The sequence below is a fragment of the Durio zibethinus genome, chromosome 21 (assembly GCF_047325235.1).
Source record: "Durio zibethinus cultivar Kanyao isolate XHJ-2024 chromosome 21, ASM4732523v1, whole genome shotgun sequence".
In the NCBI taxonomy this organism is placed as follows: domain Eukaryota; kingdom Viridiplantae; phylum Streptophyta; class Magnoliopsida; order Malvales; family Malvaceae; genus Durio; species Durio zibethinus.
In genome coordinates, this window is record NC_143182.1 from 1,987,520 (window position 1) to 2,009,302 (window position 21,783).

At 34.2% G+C, this 21,783-nt stretch overlaps 3 protein-coding genes and 1 long non-coding RNA gene across 6 annotated transcripts; 2 read left to right on the forward strand and 2 right to left on the reverse strand.

Moving 5' to 3' along the window:
- Nucleotides 1–75: 75 nt before the first annotated feature.
- LOC111304681 (UBX domain-containing protein) lies at nucleotides 76–4,464 on the reverse strand. Of its 3 annotated transcripts, none has more exons than XM_022901478.2 (11): nucleotides 4,245–4,464; nucleotides 3,832–3,893; nucleotides 3,269–3,728; nucleotides 3,106–3,189; nucleotides 2,913–3,020; nucleotides 2,315–2,416; nucleotides 1,999–2,208; nucleotides 1,796–1,915; nucleotides 980–1,123; nucleotides 848–904; nucleotides 76–403 (listed from the first exon to the last, which is right to left on the reverse strand). In XM_022901478.2, the coding sequence occupies exons 1-11, from the start codon at nucleotides 4,326–4,328 to the stop codon at nucleotides 296–298; spliced, it is 1,539 nt and encodes a 512-aa protein (XP_022757213.2). In that variant the 5' UTR covers nucleotides 4,329–4,464; the 3' UTR covers nucleotides 76–295. The 3 variants fall into 3 exon arrangements, with proteins under 3 accessions (XP_022757213.2, XP_089606012.1, XP_022757212.2); XM_089749886.1 differs by having other exon boundaries at nucleotides 2,315–2,431; XM_022901477.2 differs by having other exon boundaries at nucleotides 2,315–2,458.
- A 1,930-nt stretch (nucleotides 4,465–6,394) lies between these two features.
- On the forward strand, nucleotides 6,395–9,705 carry FUS6 (COP9 signalosome complex subunit 1). The gene is made up of 6 exons (XM_022914621.2): nucleotides 6,395–6,897; nucleotides 6,984–7,304; nucleotides 8,069–8,185; nucleotides 8,288–8,373; nucleotides 8,713–8,947; nucleotides 9,334–9,705. Exons 1-6 carry the CDS (start codon nucleotides 6,472–6,474, stop codon nucleotides 9,508–9,510), a joined length of 1,362 nt encoding a protein of 453 aa, XP_022770356.2. The 5' UTR covers nucleotides 6,395–6,471; the 3' UTR covers nucleotides 9,511–9,705.
- A 1,590-nt stretch (nucleotides 9,706–11,295) lies between these two features.
- On the forward strand, nucleotides 11,296–15,123 carry QUA3 (S-adenosyl-L-methionine-dependent methyltransferases superfamily protein). Its single transcript, XM_089750361.1, has 7 exons — nucleotides 11,296–11,935; nucleotides 12,120–12,323; nucleotides 12,412–12,622; nucleotides 12,701–12,962; nucleotides 13,191–13,565; nucleotides 14,122–14,217; nucleotides 14,622–15,123. Exons 1-7 carry the CDS (start codon nucleotides 11,510–11,512, stop codon nucleotides 14,842–14,844), a joined length of 1,797 nt encoding a protein of 598 aa, XP_089606487.1. The 5' UTR covers nucleotides 11,296–11,509; the 3' UTR covers nucleotides 14,845–15,123.
- Nucleotides 15,124–17,011: 1,888 nt separating this feature from the next.
- On the reverse strand, nucleotides 17,012–17,346 carry LOC149512753 (uncharacterized). The gene is made up of 2 exons (XR_016331276.1): nucleotides 17,209–17,346; nucleotides 17,012–17,106 (listed from the first exon to the last, which is right to left on the reverse strand). It is a non-coding gene; the product is annotated as an uncharacterized LOC149512753 (long non-coding RNA).
- Nucleotides 17,347–21,783: the final 4,437 nt, after the last annotated feature.

Sequence of the window (21,783 nt, forward strand, 5' to 3'; positions counted from 1 at the left end):
GAAAAGAAAATTATATGGATGTGGGATCAATCCCAACATTTGGGCAAGTGGGTGTTTCTAGTCAACATTTCGGACTGTAAGAACATAGGAATTTATCATGGCTACCTTGATAACTTTCTTGATTTTAGTTCACAAACTTTTATGGTCCCATCAAGTTCGTCCAAGGACTCAGCTCTCCAACATCAACGTAAAAACCCAAACCTCGAGGCAAAAAAAGTCAACAGGGTAAATTTCTGGGAGTAAGGGTATCTGGATAAAAGCCACAAGCTCAAGGATAAGAGCCGAACGGTTAATGCTATATGAACTCCAGAAACAAAGCTTCCTGTTTGCCCGTCAGACCAAGTTGATTCAAACTTAAAGAGAAGTCACCAGCACTGAAAGCACGTCGAGGGTATGGCCTTACCTGCTCATCATCGAAGCAAGCAACAAGTGAGAACATAAAATTAGTGTCTCAGCACCACATGTTAATCCAATTCATGCTGAGCAATGGGTACTTTTCAATTTGAAAAACAGTTTCAGGCAACTCTAAGCAAGCTTCAGGTAGTTGGCCGCCTTTGACAAGGTCTTTCATGCATTCTTTTATCATATGATTATAAAGTTTATACTAGCATTGCGGGGATGAATTGGAAAAGGAGACCTTAGGGATTAAGTTTACGATAACTGTCTTCAATCACCACATAAAGAGATTAAACGGAATAAGATATAATCATTTACTGAAAAAAAAAAAGAAAAAAAGAGCCATCATCACCAACCATAACTATGAAAGAGACAGCCAATAATTTGAAGTGATTAAGGCTGCAGGTCTTAATTAGAATGCTCGTAGAAAGGAAAAGTAGGTAGCACTCACCACTCTGTAAGTGCCTGGCTTCACCACTTTACCAACATCTATGAAGTCAAAAAGAAGCTACAAAGGAAAAAAAACCACAATCAGCATAGCAAATAAACGTATTTGCAAACTTTTAAATTTCAGAAAATTTACCTGGAGCTTGTCTGACTTGAGAAAGCGACGTCCATGGCGGGTGCCATCTGGCATCCTAACAAGTATAGTTACTGCATTCTTATCATCTATTGCTGGCTCTGGAGGAAGTGAATTTATTTTAGCAGCTATTGCCTTGTCAACTTCCTGCCCTCAATGAAATACAGAAGTTACTAGCCTAATTATGTACTTCACAATCCATGTTAAGAACAGCATTTCATGCTGTTTATTCGAATACGAGCCTAATAGATTTCTTAATGATAGACAAGGCAATAATTCATCATAACAACAGATGCATATATTAGTTGTAATGTAAATCACAAAAACAGATAAAATAAAGATAAAACAGCTCAATAACCCTTCAACTTTAAGTTGATCCAAAATCAATCTGGCTTCAGACGCAACCCCATTGTCAGTAAATTAGCAGAGGAATCCAATATATCCATATCCATTTTGTGGTAAACGAGTTCTTAACTTCAGTTGCAGGTGAATTGAATGGTAGAAACATATAGATAATCTAGGATGAGAGATGACTCTTTGGGTATAGAGTTTTTTTCCTTTTTTTTTTTGTGATTGGTAAATATTTCTTCTTATAGGCATCTACATTTATTCAAACATGAACCACAAGTTTCTAAACCATATAATAAGCAGCACGTAAAAGCAAATGCAATAAATCAAGAATAATAAATACATCAGTTATCCTACATAAGTAGGTGACATAATAAATTTCAATACAAAATGAAAGAATAACAGAGCTTTGCAAATAATGATTCCATTCCATGTCAATTAGAAATGCCAATAGTAAAAAAAATATATCACCTCTCCTTCAACCTTCCTGCTGCAAGATTCTTTTTCTTTCAAACTATGAATTTCATCTTTCTTGAGTGCAGTCATTTCCTTTTCTTTATCAGCCAAAAGAGATGTCAAATACTCCTCATCCTGCAAGTGGAAATTTGACCAATTCGTCAAAGGTAATGTAATCATCATAAGGTGTAATGTGTATTCAAGGAGTCATCTTGAACCTGCTGTTGCCTCAGTAAACGCAGATCCACTAAAGAGGATGATTGTGGATGAGATACAGCCTGTAGACCAGGACTTGCACTTCTACCTGCACCACTTTGCTCATGGGATATATGGGAAGGGTGATACGAAGGACCTTTAGGAATCTGGCTAAAAAGTTGGGTCTCCAGCATAATTGCTTCATCAAGGTCTTCGGATGAAATATCACCCCACTTCAATGTTCCCAAAAAGGATGAAATGGATATACTTAGTAAAACAGTAACATGGTCCTTGGCTTCAGAAGCAGAAAATTCTGAGTCATTACGAGGTTAATATTACCTCATTAGAATTCAGGGAATATTTACTGTGGTGAAGATGATTGTTGCTATCATGGCTGGATTCATGATTCACTGGTAGTTCTCTAAATGATGAGTTTCCTGCCTTCAATTCAGCACACTTCTTGTTAACAAGGAAAAGGTGCTCCTATGAGAAACCAGAAGCACACAACACTTTTTAACTAGAGAATTTGAAACTTTTCTTATCTTATTGTTCCACAGAGTCATTATATCCACTTTGGACCAAATCAGCTAAAACAAAGATAAATTCTGATTTTCTGAGCAAAGCAAAACTAAAGTAAACTGAAGATTAAGCTATACATTTTGGGTTCTTTGAACAACTTGTACCACCACAAAGGCAAAGAATCACAAGAATATGCAATAGATTTGTTTCTAAGGTACACAACAAAATATAACTCTAGACATTAATTCTCAAATTAAATAATACAGACGAAATTATGAGGAAAGCTTCCACTAAATGCTGGATATAAGTTTCAACAAATAATTCTACTCAACTGCAGATCACTGCATTGAAGAGAATGTGATTGTCTGTGCAGAAATTTTATTTGTAACAAACTGAAGCAACAGCAGAAAAAACACACCTTCGAGCTGTTATTCATTGTTGCCCCAGTTCTTGAACTTGAATCATATGTTCCCATTTGTTCATAATGATCCTTCATCATATGTATTGCTTTCTCTTCATTTGCTGTCTGAACTGAATTCACGTTAAAGAGAACCCAGGACAAAAAGACACGACAAAATCAAATTGTGAAATCAAAGAAAAGAAGGGAAAACCTTCAAAGATAGAGAAATTGCACGAGAAAGCTCATCATCTTCTTGCTGAAGTAGCCTCTGTGGTAGCCCAACTCTAGATGAATCCTGCATCAAAGAAACATCAGAAGTAAGAATCTAAAAAAGCAAAGGAACAACCGCATTGTTTGTCCATATGAGTGTGTACATAGGAAGAAACACGATGCTCATTCATATGAGTCTGTTCAAACTCCCGCTTAGAAGCCTCAATTGCAGCTTGCATCATTTCAGCTTCTATATCATCCATATGTTGATGACCATCTCTCGAGACATTCCCAGAAGCCCCCCCTCCGTAATATGATGGTGGTCCTGTTGAAGCCATGATGGGAGGTCTCACTCCTGAATGAAGGGAATGCTCATTTCCACTGTTAAACCCTACAGGGACCCCTGTCACCTCTCCCATATGAGGAGATGTTGCATGGTGATTGAAATTAGAACCACCAATCTGGTTTAGCAAATTCCTCCTGTAATTGGAATCAAGCAGTAATGAAGGCCTAAATCCTCTAACTGCAGAGATAAATGGAACAACGCCAAGTGATCCAACTCTGCTTTGATTGTTCGTATCAACAGAATTATACTGAGAAGAAACAGCAGATGTTGGATTCGTACTGAACATGAAAAAGAACGAGCAAACACAGCCAAAAAATGGAAAGTTAAAATCCCTTATAAATTAACAACAAATGAAAATAATACAAAGGAATGGAGCCATACATGCTTCTTTCCAATTCAAGAAAATGTGCACTAACAGCTGCATTTAGATTGCCTCCATACTCCTGTTTACCAAACAAAACATTTAATGATTATAAATTTAACTTAAGAAACATCATCCTCTAATTAATGCAGGATTATCAGAGTAATTTTGAAACACCATAACACATAATTACTTTCAAACAACACTAGAAAACCCTAGAAAGCAAAATTATTCTTTGCTAGGAAAATCAATTAATTAAAACACGAAATAAAACTTTGGAAGCTTTATTTTCCACATTATGCGTTGCATTACACAAATGAACCGGTTGATTATCAGGAAGCCTAATCAAATTGTATAAACCCTAGAAACCTGTGATTCTAGATCTGGAAAGTTAATAAAAAAAAAGTGAACAGAGGAACATAAAGAAATGTACCTCCAATTTCCGTAAAGCAACTGACTCCGACGCCCCAGTTATGCTCTTGAAACTCTCGATTGCATCTCGAGTTGGCGTCGACATTGCCGTCAATTTTCAATTTCTTTCTTTTTTTGCAAAATTTTCCGTCAATTTTCAATTTATTTTTCGAAGAAAAATGAACAGATAAAGAGAAACAAAAAGAAAAAAGAAAAACATGGGAGGGAAAAAAAAAGGAGACAAAGTAAAAAACTGTTTAGGTACGTATTTTTTATGTTTATACGTATTCGGTGGGCTCCCATTCGCGCTTCGCCGCTTTTTTCAACTCTTGTCGGTTTATTGATCTAACGGTACCCCACGTGGCGATAATATGAACTCAGAAATGGCCCACCGAGGAATGAAATGGGCTTCATAAAACAAACTGTGGGCCATACTTGAAGTTTGATTAGCCCAACCTATTTATCAAAAGAGCTAAATATATAGATTTTGTTTTTATATATTTGTGAGTATAATTTTTTAATTTTATAAATGAAATTAAAATATTAGCTCATATTTTATTTTTTAATATATTTTAATAGATATATGTTATTTTATTAATTTTATTTGTGAAATCTAATATATAAATTTGATTAATGTTTTGTTCACCAAAAGGTGAAGATACCTTTACAAATGTAACGGCAAATCCAAATTTGACATTTAAAAATTCTATGAATAGTTCAATAATTCTTTCGTTACAAAAGTGTGTTTAAATGAGATATTTAAAGGAGTGATTTCATTTTAATAAAAGTTTTCAAAAGTAAAAAATAAATAAATTTACTTATTCGAATAAAAATAAAAATAAAATTTAAATTTTAAGTAGAATTTAAGGTGTTGGAATTCTCTTTTTAAATTTCACCTAAATTGATGTTTTTCAAAATTTCTTCAAATTCTCTTTATTTACTACACATGATCCACAAATATACAAAAAAATTTAAAAAAAATCATTTTTTAATTCTAATATATATTTTCTATGTTATTAATAATATCAATATATATTTACAAATTTAATGATACTCGTATTACATATTTTATTTATACACATGTATTTATTATTTTTAATATCATTATTATCTTTTATAATATTTTATCTCATCAAATTTTAATACACTAAATTTCTTTTTAAAAAATATTTATCCAAACAAAATAATTACAAATATTAACATTTTGAAATCATGCATTTTAAGATGCACTCATTTCAAATTTTTGTAGTATTTCGGAATTCCCTATCTAAACATATTATGAAATAAGTGGTATACTCCATTACATTTGATGCGTATTATTAAATTATATTTATTTTATTTGTTTATATAAAATAAAAAAAAAACCAAGAAAAAAACTATATGATAAAAGAGCATTATAAATTTTTAAACTTGCAACTTACTTAATTCTCCATGTTAGGACAAAATGGGTTCAATTTAAAAGTATCAAATTTTTATTTTCATATTGTGACCTAATTTATATATATATATATATATATATAAAACTCTTGTCATTTAATTTAATATTAATTGGTTTTGTTATTTAGCAGATAACTAATTAATGTATCTTTTTAGGTTGTGAAAAAAAAAACATTTTAGTAATCTAAATTTACTTGTTTTTATTATATATTATCTAAAAGAGAGATAGGAAAAATCATTTGAATTGATCAAAACTGTTCATTGTATTTTAAAATTTTCATTGTAAATATTTTAATAAAATTTTTCTAATTTACAAATAAAAAATTTATATTGATTTTTTTTTTTTAGATTTTAAAAATTTTTTGATTTAAAAAAGTAAATAAAATTATTTGATAAATAAAAAAGAGTTAAAGTTTACGTTAAAATTTTTATTTTCATAATTTTGATTTTACACTAACATTAAAATATAAATTTTATAGTAATTAATTATAATTTACGAACAAACTTCAAATTTTAATTAATATACACTATATTTATTTATAAAATATACAATTATATATTAAAAATACATAAACCGAGTATTAACAACAAAAACTAGTCAAATGATAATACTAATAAAAAGTAGTTGAAACGGTGCCGTTACATCGACAAGCAAATGCATATAAGACGTCACGTGCGAGCTTATTCTTTTCTTTCTTCAGCAGTCCCATCACTACTGCTGTGAAAAAACTCGTAAACAGACAAAACCCTTAACCTATAATCCCTAAAGTTTCCATCTCCTTCCATTTTTAGTTATTTTTTTTTTCTTCGCAATGGATGGTGTGGAGGACGCTTCAAATCCAATGATGGAGGAGATGTACGTCAACGGTATCGGCGGGGTCGACGAAGCGCCATCGTCTTCGACATCGACAACGACAAGGAAGAATCGGCCCATCATAAGCGGCGAACAGCTGGACATCGAAGCGTACGCTGGGCTTTACACGGGCCGAACCAAGATTATGCGGCTCATATTCATCGCCGACCACTGCGACAATCCCGGGATGCAATTGGAAGCCCTAAGGATGGCTTACGACGAAATCAAAAAGGGAGAGAACACCCAGCTTTTCCGTGAAGTGGTTCAGAAGATGGACGGTCGATCGGGTCTCAACTATTCGATGGATGCCACGTGGTGCACTATGGTTGATCGAAAAGCTGAGCAGAGAAAAGAAAAGCTCGAAAACGAACTGAATGCATATAGGGTAATTCAATTTATTTTTCTTAATTTTTTTGTGAAAACTGTTTAGGGTTGTTTTTCTTTGTTTTTATTTATTTATTTAATTTTCAGACAAATTTAATTAAAGAAAGTATAAGAATGGGATACAACGACTTTGGGGACTTTTACTACTCTCATGGTGCATTGGGGGATGCTTTTAAAAGCTTTATTCGTACTCGCGATTATTGTACTACGTCAAAGCATATTATTCAGATGTGTTTGAGTGCAATTCTTGTGAGCATTGAGATGGGTCAATTTACTCATGTGACAAGCTACGTTAGTAAGGCTGAGCAGACACCTGAGGCACTTGACCCTCCCACTGTTGCTAAGCTGCGTTGTGCTGCCGGGTTGGCTCATTTGGAGGCTAAGAAGTACAAGCTTGCTGCTCGTAAGGTTTGTCAGCTTATAAATTGTTATCACGGCTGATTCGGATATTGCTGATTTTTGCGTATAATTCTGCTTGCTTTTGGATGATATCACATTCCATCTTTTATTGGTCAGATGTGTTGGATTTAATATCGCTCAAATGTGTGGAAGATAACAGTAGTAGTTATGATTTATTTGGCTATCTCTGAAAATGGGTGGTTATTCACATATAGTTGATATCATTTCACTTCTCATCCTTTACCAAGTCATTGTCTAGTACTCAAGCACAAAAGCTATTTTGTGCTATAAGCTCAAAATTAACGTGACTTTAGCTTGTGCCCAGTAAGTTTTTATGAACTAAGTTCAAACAATTTACATTTTAGGCACAGCTTGGCACACTGCATTCCTAAAAGGAATCCTGCAATCTTCTTATAGTTTGGGTTTATGTCATAAATTATGGTTTAAAACTTATGACACTTAGCTAGTTTAATAGACTCAAAAGAAAATCACTATCATAATGTTCTTTCTGATGGTAATGCATTATAATGGTTATGTGCCTTGAAGGTTTTGTTTTGCTGCCTTCATTTGGAGTAGCCCCTAAAAGTTTGTTGGTTTAATTAATTTAAAGTTTGCCTCCGCTGCTTGTTAAGGTTGAGGGTTCCTTTGATTGGTCAGCTTGCAATGATGATTATTTTACTTTTGCTACAGTAACAAGGTGGATTTTGAGATTAGTTGTATTTTGACCGATTACCATTAAATTGCGGGATTGATTGTCTTTTCTATAAGTGCAGTTTTTGGAAGTGGGTCCAGAATTGGGGAATTTATACAGTGAGGTGATTGCTCCTCAAGATGTTGCTACTTATGGTGGGCTTTGTGCACTTGCGAGCTTTGATCGAACTGAGCTGAAGGCATCTATTCCTCTCTATTTCCCCCTCCCCTCCTTTATTTACCAGCCATGTCTTAAGATAGTTTGATGGATTTCTTAGTCTTTGAATGCTTTTACTTTTCAGAACAAAGTTATAGACAATATCAATTTCCGGAATTTCTTGGAGTTGGTACCTGAAGTAAGGGAGCTTATTAATGATTTTTACTCAAGGTATTTTATCTTCATGTTTTTGTCTCTCTGCAATGGTATAAAGAAATAATTTTGGACATTAAAGGATCTTTTTGGACTCGTTTGGTTTTTGTTTTTGCTTCTTACTTGATGCAAAGAATAGGAGGAAATAGTGTAAGGAGGGAAGATGGTAAGTGTGTTTGATGGTATCATTCTTGCTGGTAATAACTATGAGCAATAACATGCATTTATCCTACCTTTCAAATAGTGACTCAGGGTTTTCAGCAAGTCATCATATGCGATCTTTCTCAATTGATGAGAAGCACTTACTGTGGTCTGGTGGTGGTTTAGATTTTATCTCTAGCCTCTTTTTTATTGCAGCCATTATGCTTCCTGCTTGGAATATCTTGGAAACCTCAAATCAAACCTGATGCTTGACATCCATTTACATGACCATGTTGAGACCCTTTATGATCAAATCCGCAACAAAGCCCTCATCCAATATACCCACCCATTTGTTTCTGTTGACATGCGAATGATGGCTGATGCCTTTAAAACAAGTGTTGCTGGACTAGAGAAAGAACTTGAAGCCTTGATTACTGACAACCAGATACAGGTATTGTTTTGCACTAGTATCTTGCTTTCACGAGCTTTGTCAGTGTATGGGCATGCATTTTTGTTGCTGTTTTTCAAATATTAGACCCAAATTGAGTTGTTAATTATTCTGTATCTTGTCAGCCACCAATGAGTTCTAATTTACTATTTAGATTGAAAATGGTTAGACCTTTCGAATAGGATCTATATTATAAATTATCTATCCACCATAACCCTCCCAATAGTGAGAATAGTTAGAGAGAAAATTAGAGTTAATCCTTGTTTGTGCACTTAATTCTCTGGGGGAAAGTAAGGCATTTCAAATGCAGATCTATGCAATAAAAACAGTCATAAGGGGTTTTAGATGTGAATGTATCTTTTCTAATGAAGATTATAATGGCTCTGCAGGCTCGGATCGACTCGCACAACAAAATTCTTTATGCGCGACATGCAGATCAAAGGAATGCAACTTTCCAGCGGGTTTTGCAGACTGGCAACGAATTTGATCGGGATGTTAGGGCAATGCTGCTGAGAGCAAATCTTCTCAAGCATGACTACAATCTTAGGGCTTCCAGGAAACTCTGAACTCTGGACTGAAGCATGACCATGATTTTCTTGATAAGGATTGGGCCTGGCTTCCTGATGTGCTGAAGCGCTATTGTAAATTGTTAAAGGTAGATTGGATCCATGGTGGTGGATTGCATTTTGAGGATTTCGGGATACAGAGTTTTGTATATACTCAAAATTTATCTTATGGGTTTCAATTATTCGTTTTCTTTACATATATTTTTTTTAAAGTTCTGCTCATGGTCCTCTGTTCTTTTATTCTATTTTATATCATTACCGTAACATTTCTATGCAAACTAAATGCGCAATCTTATTGAAGCAATGATTCTGGATTCTCTGAAGAGTAACTTATTTGTTACAACTTATTTATGTTGCGTTCACTGTTGATAAATTCCCATGCCCAGCTGTTTTATTATGGATAATTCTACACGATCTGGGTTGATGCCAATTTTGGGTAAGGATGTGGTGCTTGTTGCCTCACCATATATCTTTAGGCCCTCTTTACTTTTTACACCGCAAATCTGGTGGTAACATGTATAGTATCATTGGGCCTTTCTGGTTACATGCCTATTGATTAAGCCATTCAGACTAAAGGACAATCGTTTCATGTTTTGCACTGTTCAAGTGAAGTGATTTTTTTTCAACGCACATTAGATGCCTTTTGCTGCTAGATTGATTGACTGAAGCTTTAGCTACGTGAAAGCATCCATTTCATCTAAAAAATTTACGGCACTTGCATCAGCACCAGAGAAAACCAAGGCTCCTTGTCCTGGTCCTGAATGATGAAGTAAACGGTAAAACTTATTGCATTTTCGGGCGTCCAAAGCTTGGTTGATAATGAAGGAAACTATCATTTAATCTGCACTGGTTTGCTCTGAATCATCATCATTATGGGGATGTATGCGTTAAAATGGAGATGTTGATACTACTAACTTCCAACTGTGTTGTGATACTTTTCTTTGTTAATGTACAGATAGTAAAACCCAAAAGCTATGACATTTACACCCAGAGTTTTATTAATTTGCACTAAGGGTGAGCAAAAGTCGGTTTAAACCGACTAGATCGATCAAAATCGAGTGAATTCGGTTGAATCGGTTCGATTTATTCGATTTTAATTATAATCGATTTTTTAAATCGGTTAAATTGATTAATTCGGTCGATTTTCGATTTTTAAAATTGATAACCGTACTGATCGAATTAACCGACTTTTTAATAATTAAAAATAAAAAAATTGAGATAAATATTTTTATTTATTTTTTTTGATAAAATATTGTTGAAATTATTAAATTCTTTAATAATTTAGTTTGAATGATACTAAAGTTTGAATTTTATTGAATTGAATTTATGATTAAATAATTATTTATAATAAAAAAAAATAAAAAAAAAATTAGTTATGTAATCGATTCAAACCGATTTTGATCAATTCGATTATGATCGATTATTTAATAATATTTGATCAATTCAATTATTTGTTAAATAAAAATTAATTAAATCAATTATTAATTTTTTTAAATCAAACCGATCGAATTGATCATTTACTCACTCTTAATTTACACATTTTTAAAGCTTGTTGATCTAAGATCCAAATATGTTAGCCGATTAGAAAAATCTACACTTACCAATTGCCAAATATATTATTTTTATACCCCGAGCCGACAATGTAACAGAGAACGAAGTAAATTGACTTCCCAAGGCAATGGTTGCGCTGCCACCAATTGACAGCTCACACATTCGACCGCATACGCCACGCCACACGTTCCCATCCCATACTTTCAAGTTTCGCCTAAAGTCATCTCACTCTCTGTTTCCACATTCTCTAATCCTCAAACTCACTTTTAACACTTGTACTGCTCCTGGGTTCCTAATTCTCCTCCCTCTGCAACAAAGCTAAAAAATCTACTTCACTCCCCATTCTGATAATAGCCAACTCTTCATTCTAGTCGCCATCTTTTACCAAACTTCTCTAACCAATTTGGATCCACACCCAAAACCTGAGATGAACCATTAAACTATTCACATGGGTCATTTAAATCTACCAGCATCCAAACGAAACCCGCGGAAATGGAAGCTTTTGGACATCATATCAGCCGTATTCTTCGGTCTCGTATTCTTATTCTTCCTATTAGTGTTCACCCCTCTCGGTGATTCCTTGGCTGCCTCTGGTAGGCAAGCCCTGTTGCTTTCCACGTCGGATCCCGGGCAACGGCATCGATTGGTGGCCCTTGTGGAACTGGGCCACCATCACCAGCCCATTGAAGCCTGCCCTGCTGATTCCGTTGATCATATGCCATGTGAGGACCCCAGGCGTAACAGCCAGCTGAGCAGGGAGATGAATTTTTATAGAGAGAGGCATTGTCCTTTGCCTGATGAAATGCCTCTTTGCTTGATCCCCCCTCCTCTCGGCTATAAGATTCCTGTTCAGTGGCCTGAAAGCTTGCACAAGGTAATTTTTTTAATTGTTAGGAAATTGTTGGTTTCCTGCGTTTTTTTATTAGAGATTATATAACAGGAAATTTGCTATAAAATTGCTCGTCGTTGTTTCCAAAAATTAATCTGTTTTCAGTAATGGAAGTAAAATATTAGTGTTACTTAAAACTTAAAAAGTGTTTTAATTGTGTAATGGTTAGATATGGCATTCCAATATGCCACACAACAAAATTGCTGATAGGAAAGGTCATCAAGGATGGATGAAAGAGCAAGGTCCTTACTTTATTTTCCCTGGAGGTGGAACAATGTTCCCTGATGGAGCTGCACCATATATCGAGAAACTTGGACAGTACATTCCCATAAGTGGTGGAACTCTTAGGACTGCCCTTGATATGGGATGCGGGGTAAGTTGATATGTTATGTAGTAGTATCTTTTATGCCCATACTTTAGGTTGTACTGTTTGGATATCATGTTTATTAATCCTTTTGCAGGTTGCAAGTTTTGGGGGTTCATTGTTATCGGAAGGCATTTTGACACTCTCATTTGCTCCAAGAGATTCGCACAAAGCACAAATACAATTTGCATTGGAAAGAGGAATACCAGCATTTGTTCTAATGCTTGGCACTCGCAGACTTCCATTCCCCGCATTTGCATTTGACTTCATCCACTGCTCTCGATGCCTGATCCCTTTTACCGCTTATAGTGGGTTTTTTGTGGATTGCTTTTGCTATATCTACCACTTTTCTTTGGTCTTAATGTGAAGAAATATGGCTTTTTCAGATGCAACTTATTTCATTGAAGTGGATCGGTTACTTCGCCCTGGTGGATATTTGGTCATCTCTGGACCCCCTGTACAGTGGCCTAAGCAAGATAAGGAGTGGGCAGACCTCCAGGCTGTAGCAAGAGCATTGTGTTATGAGTTGATTGCTGTGGATCGAAACACAGTCATTTGGAAAAAGCCTGATGGAGATTCGTGTCTACCAAACCAAAATGAATTTGGGCTTGAATTATGTGATGAATCGATGGACCCAAGTAATGCATGGTAATTGTGATGGAAATCCTTAGTTTCAAAGAATTCGGAATTCTGATAGGATTTGCCTTTTTTTTGTAAGATATTTTCAACCAGAGTTAGACATGATTTTCAACCTAATTTAGCTGCACATTGAATAGTTTCTGTTTGCCATTTCTAACTTATACTGTGGGGTTTATTTATTGTTTCTAGAACAGAAACATTGTGTTGTTCTAAGTTTCTTTTCTTTTTTGTTGGCAGGTACTTTAAGTTAAGAAGATGCGTGACCACAACATCTTCTGTGAATGGAGAATATGCTATTGGGAGAATTCCTGATTGGCCAGACAGGCTAATAAGGGCTCCTTCAAGGGCCTTGGTCATGAAAAATGGGTTTGATTTGTTTGAGGCAGACACAAGGCGGTGGGCGAGGAGAGTTGCCTATTATAAGAATACTTTAAACGTGAAGCTTGGGAATCCAGCAATACGCAATGTCATGGACATGAATGCATTTTTTGGAGGTTTTGCAGCAGCACTTACATCCGATCCAGTATGGGTGATGAATGTTGTTCCTGCTCGGAAGCCATTAACTCTTGATGTTATATATGACAGAGGCCTTATTGGAGTATACCATGATTGGTGAGCTACTGTAGCATTTCTATCCTTTTTTATGGAAAATGCCAACAATTTTGAGTTGTAAAAGCATTATTACCCCTAATTGAATGGGACTGCATGTGAGGGGTGAAAATCAGAGTATACTTTAGTGCCTCTATTTTGGTGATTGTAACTACTCAGGGAGCTGATGGTTACTAATTATTTGTTGCCTGTTTGAAAACAAGAGTATACTATAGTGCCTAGGCTTCTAATTTCTACGACAAACTTCCCAATGGAATACCATGTTCATTCCTTTCAGCGCAAAGCAAACCTTATTCCCTGTTGATTGAATCTCCCTTGGAAAACTGTACTAGCCTGGGATGTAGGTAATTTAGATGAGTGATTATTCAACTGAAGCAATGATTTGGTACAGGATTGTTTAACTTTCAAACTAGATCATGTTTAATCCTTATCCTCAAATAGTTGTCTCTGTTGGTTGACTTCTGGATTCCTCTTTCTCTTTGCGGTAATGATGTCATATACAGTGGTCTTATAGGGAAAACATTTCAGATTAACTGATATTCTTGATTGCTGTTTGCAGGTGTGAGCCTTTCTCAACATACCCCCGTTCTTATGATCTCATCCATGTAGCTGGCATTGAATCCCTAATAAAGCTTCCTGGTTCAAGCAAGAGCAGGTAGATTTAACCTCTGACTTCATCCTTCAATCCCCTTTGCATGTGTATGAGCAACACGAGTTTCTTCTATTTTTTGGCTATGCAAGAAATCGTGTCAACTACTCAGAAACATTTAGTTCCTTCTTCGTTAAATTATTGGTTACATAATATTTTTCTGTGCTTAAACTAACCTGATTTTTGTTGTTTTTCTCCTTTAAGCTTCAACTTCTAAAGCCAATGCAAAACAAAGATAGAAAAGCAATCTTCGCACCTTTTTATCCTATGATGGCCGTTGCATGTTGTGTCACTATTGAATGGATTCTTGCAATGTTACTGCATGGATCATTCTGTTAGTTTACTTTTTGCATGGTTTGTTAGAAGTTGACTTCAAGTACCTTTTATTTTCGACTATAATGTTCCTGCAGGTGTAACCTTGCTGACCTAATGGTGGAGATAGATCGGATGTTGCGTCCACAAGGAACAGTTGTGATCCGAGATTCTCCTGAAGTAATAGACAAAGTGGCTCGCATAGCTCATGCAGTAAGGTGGACAGCTACCATAAATGACAAGGAACCTGAATCACATGGGAGAGAGAAAATTTTGGTTGCAACCAAAACCTTTTGGCAGCTAATTTCTGCATCCCGTTGAGACAGACTTTGTTCTTTCTAATGTAGGTATTCTTCCTTTTCATTTCTTTTTTATTTTTATTTGAAGCCCTTCTCCATGCATCAAATAGGTGCAATCTTGTTTCTTGTTCCTTATTGGGTATATTTATTTCAAGAAACTGTAGATTTAGAATAGTACAAGAGTCAAAAAACTGCAGCTTTATGTTAGTACACACACGTACCAGTGGCAATGAAATTTTATTATCAGAAAGAATTGATTGTAATTTGATGCCATAAATAGATTGTCATGAACTTGGTGCTACTCTGCGTTAGCCTCATCACCCATTACGGTCCTGTTGTGTGTGGTTTGACTAATCATCAGGGGAGTTTTATCTAAAAACCCTAGGGCTACTAGATTGCATGATAGGGGATGACATGTATCGTCTGAAAGGTCCATAACTCGTTACTTTTGCTTGCTCCGCCTCTCTAACCACTTACCCCATGGATGGCTGGAGAGCAAGAACAAGAGATGGGTTTGAGTTTTGGGAGTTAAACTAGCATTATCCTCGAGCATTTTCAGATAAAAGTCCACGTGCTCATTAACAGAAATTTATTATTATTTTGCTTAAACAGGGTAGCAAACGCTTAATTGCTCGTGCAAAACTGCATCATCCAGCATTTAACAGATTAATAAAATTTGTAAATTGGGGTTTTGTACCTCTGTTCCCCTGGTCAAAAATATCATGCCAGATTTGTGACATTGAACATTGATGTGACATGTCTTACGGATTCTCTTTGTGTGGCTTGAAGAAAAGAATTTATTGTTCTGGGTATTACTATCCGTAGGCTTGATGACAACTTTACCAGGAATTTACGTCACTTTAGCTTGGTTTGTTTATACAAATGCCCCAATCAATGGGGTGTCTCAATTATGGTTTATGCTTAAGATTATGATATGAGAAATACTACTAGCATTCTCTATGCTTGTTTCGCCCAAAGCACGCATCATGATTCATGAAAAGCCAGTTTCTTGGTTCACCAAAGGTTGTTATCACCAACATTCCAGCTTTTGGACTCTGATGTTTTTGTTCTAATTCTTGTTCCATGCATCATTGCGTGCATTCTGGGAAGATGGAGGGGGAATTTAGTCCGGCTACGATATGAAATATCAGTCGCTTTTATCTGATTAAAAAAAAGCACCATAAAATTTATGTGTATATATATATATATATATATATATATATATATATTGTCGTGAGACAAGTTAGTTTTACTCTATTGATGGTGGCGTCGCGATAATAATTCAATCTAGTACGAGAGTAATCGTTGATTCGTATAATTGCTCATCGCACTTGGTTGAAAAGTCAGTGGGACAAAGCTACCATGCGTTGGATTATAATTAAACGCCTCTTAAGTCATAATCCAGGTTAGAAGCGACGTCCGTGCCTGCCGCCCGATTGTCGACCCGTAGTAAGGGCTCATGGCCCTCAAGGGCACATGTTGTAGGTGCAGCTCCTGTTGCGGACGAGCCGTATGGGCCTCCTTGGAGCTCAATTCCCACCAAGCGATGAGTAGAATCTTTTGCAGATAATTTAAATACGCGACGGGATATTGTAAATGATAAAGTGGTGATTATAAGTATGATCGGGAGCGGACAGCACTCGATCTTCTGGATTTTCAAGGGCCGTGTGGGGCGTTTTGGGCACTACGCGACGTGCAGTGCTCTTCTGACCGCTGGATCTTACCTTTAGTTGAGCTGTTTCCAGGGTGAGTGAGCCGTTAAACAGAAAAGATAACTTTTCTCGAAGTTCCTGCCGACGTTTTCGGACTCCTTAACGTGTGTGCTTATATAAATATATATATATATATATATATATATAAGCCCTGTATGATTATGGGGAAGGAATTATTTGCCATGGGAGGACTATATGTTGGCGTTGAATGAACTTGTTGATCGGGTTCATGTTAACCAAAATATGAATTGGTTAGATTCCTGTGTCATCCTGCTTGTTGGAGAATATACCAGTAATAAAGAACAGGTCAAAGAAAGGGGCCACGCCAGAATTTTCAATGCTTAAATCTTTGAAAAAGGAATGCCTATGGAAGTAGTGAAGTGGAAAAGTCATTCCTTGTCGTACCAAAAGTTTGAAGGCAGATTTTATCTTCAACGGTTTAAAAAGAATATTGACCATCTTTTTGTAGCCTAGTCATTGAGAAAACAAAGAAAAAGACTAATATGAGTTGAAAAAGGAATAGATCCAACATGAAGCTGCCAGTTGAAGACGACGGCGGTGTGGAAATGGGGCTGAAAAAGAGGACGAAAATAATGTGAATGCTAATATGAACAAAAGCCCATCATTAGATTAATTTTCTACCCGTTCCTAGGTAGTCTGATTCTTTAAACTACCTCCTAATTGTGTTTGATCTTTGTCAGTCTGGCTCCAAGGAAATTTGGTTGAAGGATCAGTTCCTGCTATAAAGCTCGTCAATATTCACGTCAGCTGCCATTGCTATAACTCCATAGACAACTAAGCTTGAGAGCCTGTCTTCATCAGGTTGTACCAGCAGCTTTTTGTAGCAATAAGTATAGGCATGGGGCAGTGTTTGCTTCCACGATTATCCAACTTTAAGTCACATCTTCTACTTCTATGCGACGCATAAATTCTGGACTTGTCCCCCCCACCCCTCCACCTCCCAATGACAAATAAAGACGAGGGTCAAAGTTTTTTGCAAGCTAGGTTTACGTTAATCGAGTTGAATTCCTCAATGGGGAGGGAGAGAAGGTGGGGGAGGGGGGGGGGGGGGGCGGAAACCTCAAAGATTGAAACAAGTATGTGCATGTGACTGACTTTAATGATGAAATTCAAAACCATAAACATGAAACATGTATATATAGAATACGTGTATATGTTGTAATGGGTGTATCAAAATAAGGGTGAATGGTGACAAATTTCAAGTTGAAAATATATACTTACTCCAGGCAGATAAAGAGACAGGATACCTTTCTAGGAAGCTTTTGATAGTGGGAAAATGGAAGGTTACAACATTTTCAACTTTGAAGGGCTTTTCAACAGAGGATATATAACTGGGGGCCGGGGGGGGCGGGGGGGGGAGTGTTACTTTCTATTGACAGCTTTTTTCTTTTGTGGAAAGAAAGAGAGTGCTTAAAATATCAAAAGCTTTTAATGCAAACTGGAAGGTAATAGGCTGGAAAAAATAGGAGGTAGCATTAATGCAACGGCACAAGGGGAGGAAGAGGGAAGGTGGGTGGGCCTTGCCCTAACTGTGAAAAAATATGAATAAAAATGTTAGTTCAATACCTTTTTCTCTCTTGACTAATCTGCTAATCCTACCTGGAGTCGTGGAATTGGTCTCTCAAGGACTGGATGGACGTGAGAAATTAGGATATCACAACCTAATGAGAGTGAAAGATCATGTGGCTTGTGGGTCTGCAGATGGTAACACCACCCCCCCTCTTACCCACCTCCGATCCATTCCCATCTGCCCCTTCCATTGCATTGCCTTGCCTATATCTATTCCCCTCTTATCTTGGACTTGCTTTTCGTCAACACTTTGAATCTAAAAACTTGTTGCTTTTTATAGGATTCAATTTTGCTGTGTTTAGTTCTTCATTTCATATGCATCCTACTCACACCAAGCAAGTTTTCCATTCTTTTCCTGATACAAGACAAGATATATTACTATTCAAACGTTTCAAAGCATACATAATATATATATATATATATATATATATAGGAGGATTGAGATGGAAGAGAAATATCTTACGGGAGGTTGATGAGATGATGACTTTGGTGTGCAGTTATGCTTAAGATTGGTTAGTGTCGGCAAAACATGACATGTGGGCTTGTAGACCAAGTCACGTAAAGGGTGCAGGTACAACAACTAAGCCAGATGCATGTAGCTCAATCAGTAGTTTGCTGAGCAAGCTCTCCCTTCCCTGCCTGCCTACCATTAAAATTTTCTATCCTCTCCTCCATTATTCCTTTGTCTCTCAACCATTCCAAACCTTCCAATCAGTGATGGGAAACTAAGTAAAAATTACTACTAACATTAATAATCGATGTGCGCTCTGCCCTTAATGATCCCCTAGAAATAAGGAAGAGAGATGATCATAAATTAATTAAGACAAATTATGTATGATAATAAACTCGATATTGATCTAATTCAAGAATGCCGTAATTGAAAATATAAAAATAAATTATGTTGCAATTTAAACTTCAGATATAATGTTACGAACATCTTAAGAGTGGTTAGCTAAAGAAGGACATAGTGTAGGTGAAGGAGAGTTTTTATGGTGGGGTGTTGTTTAGATAATTGATAATAAAAGGGCATTCAATCCACAATTCAATTCTAATTATCAAAATTTTAATTGTATAGTTGGCCACTTTTATTAACCCCCATGTGTGCAATTAAATGCCACCTCAGGTCATATATTAATAAAGCCTAATAATTTGTTTGCTTTATTCCCTTCAAATTAATTAATCACACAAAAGTATTTTTTAGTATATACTAAAAATTAAAAACACGTGTCACTTTTTACTATTTCCCATTTTTATATATAAAAATAAAATATATTAATTCGTATATGTAAAAAATCAAAAAAATAATGGTAAACATATTTTGAAGATAATTATCAAAAAAATAAAAAATATTTTTTATTAAATCATTCAAATAACAGAAAATATCTAATTTTTAGAAAAATAAATATTTTTCTAAAAGCTATTTTTTGAGAGTCAATTTTCATTAAACAAACATAAATTTTCCAAATCCTAGTAGTAATATTTAATTTAATCACAACCGCCATGATCCAGACAAAGTAATCCTTCTTTCTTTTGTTCGTTATCATTTTAAATGTTTAATTAAAATTTTAAATTCAGATTAGATGATTCAAAACTTCTTTTAATTGACTTGAATGGCTTAAATTCTCAATGTTTTTTCTTGTATTAATATCGAGCAATTCGTTAATTATACACGATGTGTCAACAGTTATATAATTTATTAATAAAATATTGAACTCTTAATTTAAAATTATAAAATTTAAATTATAATAATTTCAAATAAAAAAATACTTAAATTACAAATACGCAAAAAAATTAAATCCAAATATTTAAGTACCCAAAGAAAATTCATAGGTATTTAATAAACATTGCAAAATTAAAAAAGAATAAGATGATATACACAAGTAAATATTAGGGGTATTGAATAGAGTATTTAATATTTGCTACCAAATTACACTTTTCTCATCATTTAAAATACATAATGATTAGTATATATTAATTAATCAATATTGATAGTAACAATTATGTTACTCTACTATTTGACTTTCACTGTCTCTATGTATATGATATATAGTTTATGTGACCAAAAATATAATTAATGTCATAACAAAAGGATAAGGTATAATTATTAAGCAAAAATTGCATTCAAAATTTTTGAACAAAGTAAATGAAATTTAAAAACTGGATTTTGCCCTTTCAATTTTGTCAACATCATGGCCTTAACTGAATAAACATTAGTTAAAATCAATGGGTATGCATTTTTAATGCATAAAATAACTGGTTTTGTTCTCATTATGCATATAAAATTAAACATTATTCAAACTTCGTTATAGGTAATATTAATTAATTAATAAATCTATAGTCTTTTATGAAAAAAAAAAAAAAAGAAACTAAGGAATAACAAATTCTAAATAAGCTGTAGCTACTCCATAATCATGAAAGCAACTTTTTTTTTACTTTAGAAACCATGGTTAAAAATCATTAATTAAGAACAAATAATAGTAAAAAATAAAAAATAATAATTTTAAAAAATCAATTAATTAAATCGAATCGTTAAAATTTAAAATTAAAAAAATAAATTTAAATTTAAATTTATTTTTAAAATTTTATAATATTACATATTAACCAAAATAATATAATACAATCCATTATCACCTTCAATTATATTTAAGTATAAACGTATCATGAAGGCTGCAATCCATACTTATGTATGAATATAAATTAATAATTACCGCTGACAACATTTTTCATTTGCAAAATAACTTATGTTTGATACTCTTTATTGTGCGAGCATTTATTTTAATAATAGCTTAAGAGCATTAAATTTTCAGTGAGGAAATATCATTCTTTGACAATAAATAAATAAGAAGGTGAAAGACTGAAAAAAGTTAAAAAAAAAAAAGTGGATTTTTTTTTTAAATAAAGAAATGATTATTAATTAAAATTATTTCATCAATTATGAAACAATAATACCCTAACAGTAATTACAACTTTAACCTTACTCCATTTTTTTTCCCAAGAGGTTGGGAGTATAAAACTTGGATACCTTCATATAAGATTTCCCCCGTGACATAGTCGAACTTTGTTTTCCATTTTTTTATCATATTTTTCTTTTTTTTCTTTTACGATTTATAATTATATGCTAATCAAATCTCATATTTATAATTATACACTCAAAATTCATGCTAATATTTTCAAAAACTAAATGATATTGAAATTATAAAATATCATTCATTTATTACAGAAAATTATTCATATAAAAAAATTAAAACAATTCAGATATTATTATTGTTTAATTATTGTAAATTTTAATTATATCTTCAACCACTTTTTTTTAGTTTAAAATTTTTTGAAGTTCGATAATTAATTTAAATTTTAATTAATTTAAAATCGAGGATAGAATTTAATAAAAAAATAATTTTTTTATTTATAAAATTTAAAATTAAAATTTTACTTAAAAAAAAATTGAACTTACTACCACTTAAACAAATAAGCATTGGTTCCTCAACCACTTTTATAACTTGAAGTAAACCTAACAAAATCTAGGGCAAAACCGACTGTTAATTAAACTTTAAATTTTAATCAAATGGATTACTATCTCCTTTAAAAAAAATTGTAACTTTTTTAAAAAATTTTCCTAAATTTCTCATTCTGCCATCGTAAGTCTCTGTTTGCTTTCATGT